Source organism: Lactuca sativa, chromosome 7 (genome assembly GCF_002870075.4).
Source record: "Lactuca sativa cultivar Salinas chromosome 7, Lsat_Salinas_v11, whole genome shotgun sequence".
In the NCBI taxonomy this organism is placed as follows: domain Eukaryota; kingdom Viridiplantae; phylum Streptophyta; class Magnoliopsida; order Asterales; family Asteraceae; genus Lactuca; species Lactuca sativa.
The window spans coordinates 173,011,322-173,024,325 of record NC_056629.2 but is presented as its reverse complement, the minus strand read 5'-3'; the positions used below and the strand labels follow the sequence as shown (position 1 = coordinate 173,024,325).

General features: G+C 27.2%; 2 protein-coding genes across 2 annotated transcripts; both read right to left on the bottom strand.

Moving 5' to 3' along the window:
* Window positions 1-8,274: 8,274 nt before the first annotated feature.
* LOC111906953 (uncharacterized) lies at window positions 8,275-10,669 on the bottom strand. Its single transcript, XM_052765852.1, has 7 exons — window positions 10,002-10,669; window positions 9,298-9,372; window positions 9,198-9,205; window positions 9,018-9,115; window positions 8,792-8,804; window positions 8,474-8,542; window positions 8,275-8,326 (listed from the first exon to the last, which is right to left on the bottom strand). Exons 1-7 carry the CDS (start codon window positions 10,605-10,607, stop codon window positions 8,275-8,277), a joined length of 921 nt encoding a protein of 306 aa, XP_052621812.1. The 5' UTR covers window positions 10,608-10,669.
* A 426-nt stretch (window positions 10,670-11,095) lies between these two features.
* LOC111911355 (putative coatomer subunit beta'-3) lies at window positions 11,096-12,039 on the bottom strand. The gene is made up of 3 exons (XM_023907145.3): window positions 11,921-12,039; window positions 11,583-11,651; window positions 11,096-11,485 (listed from the first exon to the last, which is right to left on the bottom strand). The coding sequence occupies exons 1-3, from the start codon at window positions 11,971-11,973 to the stop codon at window positions 11,230-11,232; spliced, it is 378 nt and encodes a 125-aa protein (XP_023762913.2). The 5' UTR covers window positions 11,974-12,039; the 3' UTR covers window positions 11,096-11,229.
* Window positions 12,040-13,004: the final 965 nt, after the last annotated feature.

The window sequence follows — 13,004 nt, the reverse complement described above, 5'->3', positions numbered from 1 at the left end:
ATTTTATTAAATTGTAAATAAAATTCTTGAAATGTAGTTTTAAGCTGAAAATATTTTTGTGAATATATATTTTTTGTGTACTAAACAGGGAATTTTTTATATTAAACTATGATTTTGTGTACGAAATATGAGAAAATTGAAATAATGAATAATATTATTCAGATTTTGAAACAAAAGAATTCTATCATTATATAAAAATCTCTAATATTTTGAAAAAAATTAACTTGGTATGAGTAGTCAGGGCTGTGAATTGACTATCTTAAGCTATGAATTTGCTGTGAATTTTAAGTTTGATTCTGAAATATGAGATGAAAGAAGCAATATACACAAATCTAGTCTTCCTCAATTATGAATAAAATACATAAAATTTGAACTATAAATATTATGTAAGATGAACTTTAAAAAAACACTAGCCTCCAATTATCAAGGTATAAATATAAGTTTTAAGTTAAAATATTGTTGTGAATGTGTAATTTTTGTGTATTAAATTGTGAATTTATTGTATTAAATGTGAATTGATTGTATTGAAGCTGCTAATTGATTGTATTAAGCTTTGAATTTATTATACTAAGCTTTGAACTATTATTATTATTATTATTATTATTACTATTATTATTATTATTATTATTATTATTATTATTTTATGTTTGCTTTTAAGCAATGAAATGAAATAAACGTTATACACATATATGATTTCTCTTATTTTTTAATAAAGTACATAATATTTAAACAATGAATATTCTGTAAATTAAACTTTGAAAAAAGAACATTAGTCTCCATATATGTATATATAAATATAAATCTTCAGTTGAGAATACGAATGTGAAGGAAAAATTTTTGTTTATAAAAATGTAACATTATTGTATTAAGCTGTAAATTTTGTATATTAAACTGTAAGCTGACTATATTAAACTGTGAATTTATTGTATTAAGTTGTGAATTTTTTATAATTTTTATGTTAAAATATGAATTTTTTATGTATCAATGTTTGTATTAATTTTCTTGTGAATATATTTATTATTTGTGTTGTATAAATATATAAGAATTTAATGGTTTTTATTGTTTTGCATTAAAATCAAATTGAGTGAATATTAAACAACGAATGTAGTATTTAACTTGTCAATGCATAATTGTATATGCATGTCTGATTTTGAAGGAATCATGATTGCAACGGTGGCACAAATGGTTTTTGGCGGCATGTGGTAGTTAGTGGTGGTGGTAAAGTTTGGGTTTGACTTTTCTGAATCTTTGAATTATTGTAAAATGTATTGTATTAAGTAGTGAATTTTGTTTATTAAACCACAATGGGATGTATTAAATTGTGTATTATGTACATATTTTGTGTTAAAATAGGAATGAAAATATTATATTATAAAAATTACGATTTTGCAATATTCTCACCAAATAAGACAAAAAAAATCAAGATTTTTACATATTTAATAATTATTCACATGTTTAATAACTATGAATTTGGGGTTCTCAATTTTGTTTGGTTCTCATTTGAACAAATATATATATATATATATATATATATATATATATATATATATATATATATATATATATATATATATATATATATATATATATATATATATATATATATATATATATATATATATATATATATATATAGTAGTTGTGAGACTCATGTATTACATGATTTTATTCAAAAAAAATAAACAAACATGAAGATCTATCAATTTAGAAAATTTAAATTTATCAAATAAACTAAAATATTTAATTATTAAAATTGAAGTGCTTATTTATCTTTTAAATTTAAACTAATAATTTAAATAAATAACAACTAAAATAATTGGATTCGATTTAGATTCATGTATTACATTCACGTATTATATGGAATTTAATAAAATAAAAAAACCCACAAAATGACATATGGTTAAAATTTAATTTTAATTTACCATAAAATGACATGTGGCATAATGCATAAAAAGATGACAGGTGACAAAATTATATATATATATATATATATATATATATATATATATATATATATATATATATATATATATATATATATATATATATATATATATAGGCATATTAATAACTTATTATTTTATATGAGGAAAGTAATAATTATAACACGGTAATATTATCTAAAAATAAATGTTTGAATTATTTTTGGAGGGAAAAAATTGGTATCATTAAAAAAAATTATTTATGGAAAATAAAAATTTAAATTGGGTGAAATTATGGATGAAATTAACGACGATTAAATTGGTAGGGTACGCTGAATCCGATTTTGGAAAGTTTAAATTTGATAATGGAAACACGTAAGTTATCAAAATAATTTTTTTATGGATATAAGAGAAATACAAACTTAAATTTGATAAAAGAATGCGTAAAAATAAATGGTTGAAATATTTTTGGAGGGAAAATTAATATCATTAAACAAATTTATATAAAGGAAATACAAATTTAAATTTAGTGAAATTATAATGAAATTAATGACAATTAAAGTTGTTGGTTACGATCGGAATCCGATTTTCAAAATTTGGAATTTGATGAAGGAAATGTGTAAGTCGAGAAAATAGAAAATCTGAAACGCGGGAAAACATATAAAAAAATACATATAAAGTTATAAAAAGTTGAAAAAAAATAAAGCAACATAAAAAAATCAATCCTAACAAATAAAAATCATTCTAACACATGTCTTTTTCTCGTTCATTTTCTTACATGACGATTTTTGGTATTTTTGAATTAACTATTTTTCATTTGTCATTATTCTATGTTTTTCAATCATTTAAAAATGTTACTTAAATATATTGTTATATAAGCATAAATATTCTAATTAGATATTCCATCCATAATAAGAGTACTTAATTTAAACATATTTTGACAACCAATATAACATTTTTTTCATTGCATTAAATTTTAACAACTATTTTATTTATTCAAATAAAGTCATAGAGGATAATTTATGGAATGTTGAATGTTATATGAATTTAATTTTAATATATCATTAATGGAAATTCTTTTCTAAATCATGATTGGTTTATTTTAAATTACCTATGAATATAAGTGCTAACTTTTATGTATGTTCTTATTTATTTGGTGTTTGCAAGAACTTTGCATTAGACTTAGCATAATTTTAAATAATTTTGGTATATCATCAATGTAAGTTAGTATATATTATTCAATTATATGAAATATCAAATAATAACATTTCATTATTATGGTGATAATTTAGTTATATATAACATTTTTACTAATGTTAATGGTTTTTTTTCTAATATCCGTAACGCTTTCAGTAATTGTACATTTTACAAATATCCTAATATCTTATAATTTTGTAATCTTACTTTATAATTTTTCATAACTATGCTATTTTCAAGATTGACTGTCTTGAATACAAAACTTTGTTCACTGATTTGGACCAAAAAGGGTTTCCCATGTCCGAGATATAACCTTTCAAGGACAAGAAAAGATTAGGAAAAAAATGTTGAAATAAAAGCGTTGGCTTTTTAAATAAAATAAAACACATACGCACATTGATATTAACTAAATATGTGAAAAACAAAATAGAAATCACAATGCACTTGGTATCCACTTAACGTAGTTACACCAACACAAAAGAAATTTAGAAATTCCAATTCAAAATATTATAGATTAAAGTCAAAGTACATTGATATTAACTAAATGTGTTAAAAACCAAGAATTATAGCAAAATATGTCAAATTAGTAGCAGTAGAATATTGATAATTAAAAGCACTGAAGGGTAAATGGAAGTTTCCAATCATCAACTATCATGCAATCCAAACAATCTCAGAAAAATTTAATTACGTAAGACACACATACATACATATAGTTAAACGAAAGTCACTATGCTTTTCTCAGGGACATTTTATCGAACATATAGAGTGCAACATCAAATGCAAGGTTAAAAAGACAAAAGTAAAAGATTGAAAAACTAATACTAACATTTACAATTAAGATTAGTCATGCATTCAATGATCACAGTCGAATACAACACTAAAGAGAATCAAAAAATCAAATACAATTAATAAAAATTAAGAACATCATATTGAAGAAGGAACTTGGATGACGAATGTGATGCTGCAAGGGGTGAAGTTGTTCGAACGTGATGCTGCAAAGGGTCTGAAGAAAACATAATGTACGAACAGTCGCTCATGATTTATACATAACTTTCAACAATGATTATGGAAATGATATCAAATTTCGAATTATTTGATTCTTTGAAATTAAGCAACGATATCATTTAATCTTGTAGATACGTTTTAGATAATAGATGTGAATTGAAAGAATATATATGAAAGTTGTTAGCTAAGAACGTGATTTTAATTAGGAAGGAACGAAACTTACTTTCAAAAATTATGATGAGTTTTAAATGAGTTGAATACATTCCTTTTATAAATATTATTAACATTAAATCAATTAGTCAAACATTCAAATTTAAATAATATCAATTTAATTGTATTTTATTATAAGATGGCCTCATCAAAATGATCTAAGGGTTAAAATTAATCAAGAAAACACAATGAAGGGCCTTAATTGTTGAAGGTAATGTCAAAAGGCATTTCATTTAATATATATAAAGATAAAGGGTGGGACACACTTTTGATAATATATATATATATATATATATATATATATATATATATATATATATATATATATATATATATATATATATATATTAGCGCATGGCATGTAAGAACAGGAAAGTTTTGGATTTTAGGTTTTTGACACCATTCTAGGGGTTTGATAATTTTGCTCCCTTCAATATTTACCCATGCAATCTCCACACAGAAGTATATCCATTTGTGCAATCTCCACCCAGAAGTATAATCACTTGTCAATTTGGTCCCTGCCTTTTGTAACATTGTTCTATTTCAATACTTTTTTTCGCCTTATTACAAATTTGGTCATTCCTTGGTAATTGAGTAGTGAACCCTACTATATACTCTTAGAGTTCGTCGTCGCTCTTACATGTTTTTGGAAACTGTCGCTTTTTAGCCAATTTTTTTAGAAAACTCTAAATTATTTCTAACCCATGCGATACATGGGCTCTTTCCTAGTATTAATTAAAGAAAGGCACAATTATTATTTTATAAAAATTTAATGGACCAAAACTAATTAATCAAACTCTTTTAGAAATAACCACTTTTACAAAATAAACTATTATGAGTTTTTGACAAAAACAAATTCACAATGCAGGAACTATGTATTTTGTTATAATGTTAATTGTCAGACTCATATATTATATCAGTTTATTTAAAAAATTATATATGAACTAAAAACATTTAAGAGTTTAAATTTATAAGAAAAATTAGAAAGATATTGGATTATTAAAATTTAAGTTCATTTCTTTCTAAATTTAAATAAATACACAAAACAAATAATTGGGATGATGGGGGTGTAAATGGGAGAGGAGGAGGGCAAAGTATGCAGTTGCATGTGACCCAATTTTTTATTATATATTATATAGATTTATATATTTCAAAATGAAAAATTTGTAATAAAAATAAGGATTTTTTTTCTGGTTCGTCTTAAGCATTTGATGATATTTAAATCCTCAGGATCGACCATGAGTAGGCTTCAATTTAGAAATTTAAAAATTAAAAGAAAAGTTAAATTAATGAAGCTGATATATATATATATATATATATATATATATATATATATATATATATATATATATATATATATAGGCTTAGGTTATTTTATTCTAACTAATTATTGTGCGGATATCGTATGGTATGAGAATGATAAAGAAAATATGTAGTCTGGTAATATAAATACATTCAATTTTACATAACTATTGTCATAAACACACATTCTCACTAATTAAATCATCTATAAGGTTATTATACACTTATTATTATTATTATTCTCATTTCTATCAGAATGTTTATTGGGTCGTATTCTGTCAGAATGAAAATGATTGAAAAACGATGTGTGAGAACAAAAATAATTAATAATTAGCGAGAATGTATGAAAATGACGATATTTTTGTAAGACTGAACGTATTCGCATTGTTAAACAACTTATTTTCTTAGTAATTCTCATAGCATACGATATTCGCACAATAATTAGTTAGAATACTTGAACCTAGATAGCTATATATATATATATATATATATATATATATATATATATATATATATATATATAGAGAGAGAGAGAGAGAGAGAATGAAGGAATCACTCTCAGTCACTTATTTATTTTTACTTGCAAAAGCCTTCATCGTACCGACGGAAATAGGAAAGGAATACACATGTGTTTTCCAGCAAAACATGTTTCCTTAAACTATGTTAATCATTACCTTAATGTATATACAAAACATAGTTTTTTTTTCGTTTTTCTAATTTTTAATGAGCTATTTTTATCGAAAAATGATTTTAAATATATCAAAATTCATAATTTTTTATTCTCTTCAAATAGACATCTATATTGATATACTTTTAAGATAAATTAAAATTTTTATTTTTTATAGTTTCAGCTTTCGTTATTCATAAGTGAATAAAAATGCATCATATTTTTACTACAGTACATTTGTAATTCACTTATAATTAAAAATAATAATTTTTTTACAGTTTAAATATCATTTATACTACTTATTTATATATGAATAACAAATTAACTGTAACAAAAATCTGATAAATGCTTTATTCATATATAAATATAAAATATGACGACAACTAATATATGTTTTATTCATATCTTTATATACTTATAAATGAAGCATTTTTCCTTTCACCACATTCATTTGAAACTCCCATGCATTTTTCCTTTCACCACATTCATTTGAAACTCCCATGACTTTTCAATTTCTTTCTAATAATAATTATAAGTTGTTTAATAAGGTTAAATAAATATCAAACCTAAAGTGTAATCATATATAAACTAAATTTCAATATTAAAATAATATCTTTACTTCTACTTATAAAGTTATGTTTGTTAACTTTTAACATATCATACTTAATTAGTTAGTTTTAAAATATTGTTGGATGTAAATCATTATCATTTTAAAGATACAATTTTGGAACAGTTTATATAAAATACTTAAATTATTAATTTAAGTATAACATTACAGGATCAACTTAAATATAAATTTTACTTTAACTTAAACAACCCTAAAAATATTTATAAATAGTTAAAAGTGATAAATTGTAGTGTCTTTCTAATAATGATTATAAGTTGGTTAATAAGGTTAAATAAATATTAAACCCAAAGTGCAATCATAAATAAACTAAATTTCAATTTTAAAATAATATCTTTACTTCTACTTATAATGTTATGTCTTTTACTTTTAACATATGATACTAAATTTATTAGATTTAAAATGTTGTTGTATGTAAACCATTATCAGTTTAAAGCTGCAACTTTTGAACAGTTTGGATAAAATACTTAAATTGTTAATCTGAATATAACATTACAGTGTCAACTTAAATATAAATTTCGATTTCACTTAAAAAACAAAAGATTATTTTGTAGTTAAAAGTGATAAATTGTAGTGATAAATGCTAAAACTAAATTGTAACCTTAATTTAACTAAAATATTTCCTAAAGATATTTTTATAACACTACTAGAAAAAAGGTCTTTTACGACGCTCATTGCGCGTCGTAAAACGCTCAGACGACGCGCAAATGCGTGTCAAGGAAGGCCCTGTCATAAAGAGAGACGACGCGCATTTACGACGCGCATTTATGACGCGCATTTACGACGCGCGATTATGACACGCAATGCGTATCAAGGAAGGCCCTGTCATAAAGGAAGACGACACGCATTTGCGTGTCGTAACCTTATGACGCGCGTGTTTATGACACGCAATGCGTATCAAGGAAGCCCCTGTCAAGAATAGCCATGTCATAAATAAAGATGACACACATTTTTGCGTATCATAATTTTAAATGTTTAAAAAATATTATTTATAGATTTGCTTATTTTTCAAATTAAATTTGTATTTAATGTTTAATAATAGATAATAGATAATAAAATATCATATACAAAAATAGAATCCATTGCATAAATTTAATGTCATACAAATAATCGTTCCATATGTAAACAAATATATACCAAAAACATCATGTCAAAAAATTGTAATACATTTATATTAAGGGGATCTAATTGTACATTGTTATTAAGAGGTTTTCCCTAACTATATAACATAATACTAAATTGCTATTAACGGACACCTTATGCAATGTAATGCTATACAAACTAAAAAGATATACACAAAGATGATAAACATCAAATTCCAACTAAGTAGAGTTGAATCTTGCCTTTCATACTTCTTTAAGACTAATATTGAACCCCTGCTCCGATAATTCTTGTGACCTGATCAAATAAAAGTCAAAAAATTAATATGTTAATACAATTATTAGAAGAATCAAACTTGGAATGTTAGTTGTAAAAGACGAAATTACCCTTTTCTCCATCCAAAGAATTTGGGATTTGGAATAAATACACTACAATATGAATTACCTAATATCAACAATGACAAACACAATGACAAGAATACCCGCATACAAATGGTAAATATTATCTGTAAAGCTATCAACAATGATATTCACAATGACAATCTTTGATCATATAAACTAGAGAGTATATCATCACAATTCCATCTAACACCACCCATCAGAACACGTAAAGCTACTCAACCAACATATCATGTCATGTAATGTATTTTTTGTCAGTATATCTTCACATAGAAAACAAAAGTGAAATAAATAAAAATAACAACCTTCTCATTTACTGAAAATGGATATTGTTCACATATATGGGAGCCATTTTCAGAATTACCATCCCCATTTACCTGAAATCATTCATGCCATTTTAACTCAAATAATTTATTTATAGTAAAAAAAAATAAATATTTATAATTATAGTGTTTTGATTATATAATATATACCCATCTGTCACTGACTCCTCATTCGTCATAAGAATGAACAAATATTTTAATTAATTACCTTGAAATGATAATAATATAAATACTATAACACCATGGCATGGTATATTTGAATAATACCTAGTGTAGCATCCAAGATAAGACGTTGACTTGTTGCTTGAGCAGATTTTTCAGTGTATGCTTTAAGGGCATCATCCCACCGTTGCAGCTTTTCATACCTTGTATTTGGAAGCAACATAAACAATTAATATTTTGAGAAAATAAGACAATGTAAATGATTTCAGGGTCCTAGAAATATACCATGATTCCTTTAGTTGTAAATCCAAACAGCATCCCATATATAGTTATATACTTAAGAGAGTGAAAAAAGGAAAGTGAGCTAGTTTCTATATATTCTTACCCTCCAAAAAGATAGAAGTGAAAGTATCCAAAAGAAAGCACTTATCCACCTTGATTCCTTATATGCAATCCACACCTGATCAAAAGAAGAAATCAAACATTATTGTTACAACAAAAGTCAAAAAATCTCCTTTTCACTATAGTTGGAAAGTATATAATAAACAAAGACTTACTGCTACAATGACAATACAAAAATAGAAATCGGTTGTTGTTGCTATCATGCACCTGTAAGCATTTACAACTATGTATGAGCATTTACTATTACACTTTTTTACATAAATTAAATAAAAGGGAAATTTTAAATGGTACCTTGATAATACATTGGCATTGAATGTAGATCCATCAACGATAAGCACATAAATAAAAGTTCCCAGCATCAACTAGCCTAGTGCATAAATGATTATTTTTGCAATTAAAACAAAATGTCCCCTTTTGTATCCCATGGCATCCCTATATAAGCCAAATATATAATAAAATTACAAGCATTTTAGCAAACATTTTTACTTGATTTTAGTTTTTGTTATCATTATTGGACATGTCCCTCAAAAGATATAATGGATCCTTTGATGATTCTTCTGGTGACAACTTAAAGAACTGCAGAGCCACGTATCATTTGTAATAGGGCTGTAGAAGGAATGAAAATTTACTTAAAACATGTTACACTTGTAATTAATGGTAATAATAATAATAATAAAGTTTAATTACCTTCCTGCAAAAAGTACAACAGGTATCAATACAGCTGCCTTGATCCAACATGATTCCTTGTAAACTATCCAAGCCTAAGATTGCAAGTATATACACAACCACATATAACTCCATTTGATTCAACAAGCTTGTAACACCATGGTCAAGATCAGTTCCAAAATCCCCAGTAAACACGCCACCTGAATAGAACTGGAAACCCATGCCACTGGCATCAATGGCAACTAATACGGGTTGATTAGCGACTGCCTGTAACAATGCGGATTCACTGTTGGCTGGCACTTTTTCATACCCAGTAATGGTGGTAGCATGGACAGCTTCTTCCTTGGTGTTGCAGGTTCCATCTATTGCCTGATATGGGTAAGCCACCTCGGTGTTGATGCCTTTGTTTTTAACGATAAACTCAAAGCCATCTTCCATCTCGCCACCATCACATCCTCCGTTTTGTTTTTGGGGGGTTTTGATTGGTGTTTGTTCCTTTAGGGTTCCGTTTTCAGAATGGTTTCCTGTAATCAAAGATTTTGATATTAGTATGGAATTGAGTTCCAAATATTCAAATTGCAGTAAAAGAAATGATCTTACTGTTACCGTTTTCCGTAGAGCGACCATTTAAAGGAGGGGAAGAAGCAAACCCAGTGTAATCACCTGAATTCAAATAAAAAAAAAAGAGAAAAAAATGATTATTTTTATTTTTAAGGTAGCAGCAGAAAATTAGTTTATCGTTTGTTTGTGCTGGAGAAGATGCGTTTTTTAATTTTTCAGCAGATGATTTGCCAGTCCATTGTTTAAGAGGGCGAATAACCAGAGCTCTTGGATTCTCCCTTGGAATAAAAAGAGCATCTGCTTTTGGTGTGCTGGTAGTCTCTTCATCATCACTAAAAAACGAAACCTGTAATTGTAAAAAAAAATAAATCAGATCCATAAAAAACAATAAGGGCAAAATAGTCAATATAACAACAGATATTACCTTTGGCCCATCGTTTTTCGAGTGATACTTTCTAGCACCCCACGAATTTTTTACCAACCAGTACTTCATGCCAAAGTTGTGTATCTGATGTATTCACCATCACCACAGACAACAACATACCTCCTATTTGGGTTGTGCTTCAAGCTCTGTGGAAAAATAGAAAAGTCAAAGTCCATATGGTTGACTATTTTCAGTTTAAAGGAAGGTAGGAACAAGCATAACTCACTTGTGGATAAAGATCACATGTTCCCAGTTCTTTAACTGCTAAAGGCAGCCTCTCTCCATCAGAAACCTGAATAAAAAATAGATTTTTTTTCCCATTTCATTGTTAACATAACATAACATGTATATGGGCTTTAAAGTCCAAACCTCATGATCAGCTCCCACACTCTTGATGTTAATAGTTTGAATTTCATTATGTTTAGCCCATATAATTTTTCCACTATTGTCCATGCTGGCTACAGGCTCTTCACGTCCAATTTTCACCATTATGGTTCCTTCATCATAGCCAATAACAATCCTGTAAAAACAGTAATTAAAATAAATCCAGATGAAAGAAGAAGCATCAAGATTCAAGACCCACAAAACAAAAAACAAAAAGTGCTATACAAACTTACCGACGTGAACCTTTCATGTATCCAACAGCCCAAACCCTTTCAAGTCCATAGTTCAAGGTGTTCTCAAGTCTGAATAAAAAAAAAAAAGAGTGGCATAAAGTCAAAAAGTTTACATTTTTAATATATGTATAACGATGGTATTTTGGTCTTTTGATAGGAAATGAAGAAAGAAATTGAATTCCTTCCATCCATCAAACATGGAATTTGAAGGAATCCAACAAAAATTGAATTCCATCCATTTGGAAACCAAACACACCATGGAATGGAATCTAGCATTCCGATTCTTTTAGAATCTACAAAACAAACACACCCTTAAAGGTAAAAAAACAAGAGCTCACCTGTAAGTGGTTGAATGCCATATACGGACAGTACCATCTTCTGAACCTGTCATTATTATTGGAAGCTCGGGATGGAAACATACAGCAGAAACATTGTGTGTGTGACCTTCTAGAGTTTGGACACAGCTTTTAGTTAGCAACTCTACAGTAACAGATCACAGTTGTGACCGTATTGCTGGATTCTCATATTGAGATAGTAAAGGGAATCAAATCAGTTTAGAAATTGTAAGTAAATGAGATTCAATTCCTATTACTTAAATTAAATTCCAACTCTTAAACACTAAATTGATTTTTTTATCATTATCAAAACACAATTGGCTGATTACTACTCATGTGTATGTATAATAATAGTAAATTGAATCTAATAGGAATACATAAATTTTTATTTACCTGTGAGGTTGTCACTGTGGCAGGTTGCTTTGAACCTTGTTCATTAATCTTTGGACAATCCCCTTTTGGTTCAAACATTTAGTCAAACACCTAGTGTGCATAAAAAAAATCAGGTACTTATATCATAAAATATTAACAATTCCATGAAAATATATGAGAGAGGGTAAAAAGGCACAAAAAATCGTCCAAAAAGAAGGACCAGTAGGACATGAAACAGGTAACTATGGTTGAAAAAGGAAGAATTACCTTTGAAATAGGCCTACTACGCAGATGAAATAGGCAACAGTGGTGGTATAGTGGTGGTTCTGGGCTGTTGCGAAGGCAGTGTGGTGGTGGCTTAGGGCTGGTGTTGTGGTGCGATGTTGTAACGGTGGAGTCTGAAAGCAAACACAAATTGTGATGGAAGCTATTGTTGTTGTGATGTCCGATTCATCAAAAGAAAATCATTCTTCGATCAATCTTCTATTTTGTGAAAGAAGATATTACTATTTCAAATGTGTTATGTTTGATTAGGGTTTGCACATAGAAGGAAGTGAAAGTCGATCGGAGAGGAAGGGGTTTGCAGAGAGAAAGAAGGGAGAGAATGAAGTCGATTTTGGCGGGTGTAGAGAGTAGAGAGGAAGAGGAAGCGGGTGTTCAAAATTTTGGGGGATTTAGTTTCCCCCCTTACCTATCAAGGAGTCCAAGAAACGCG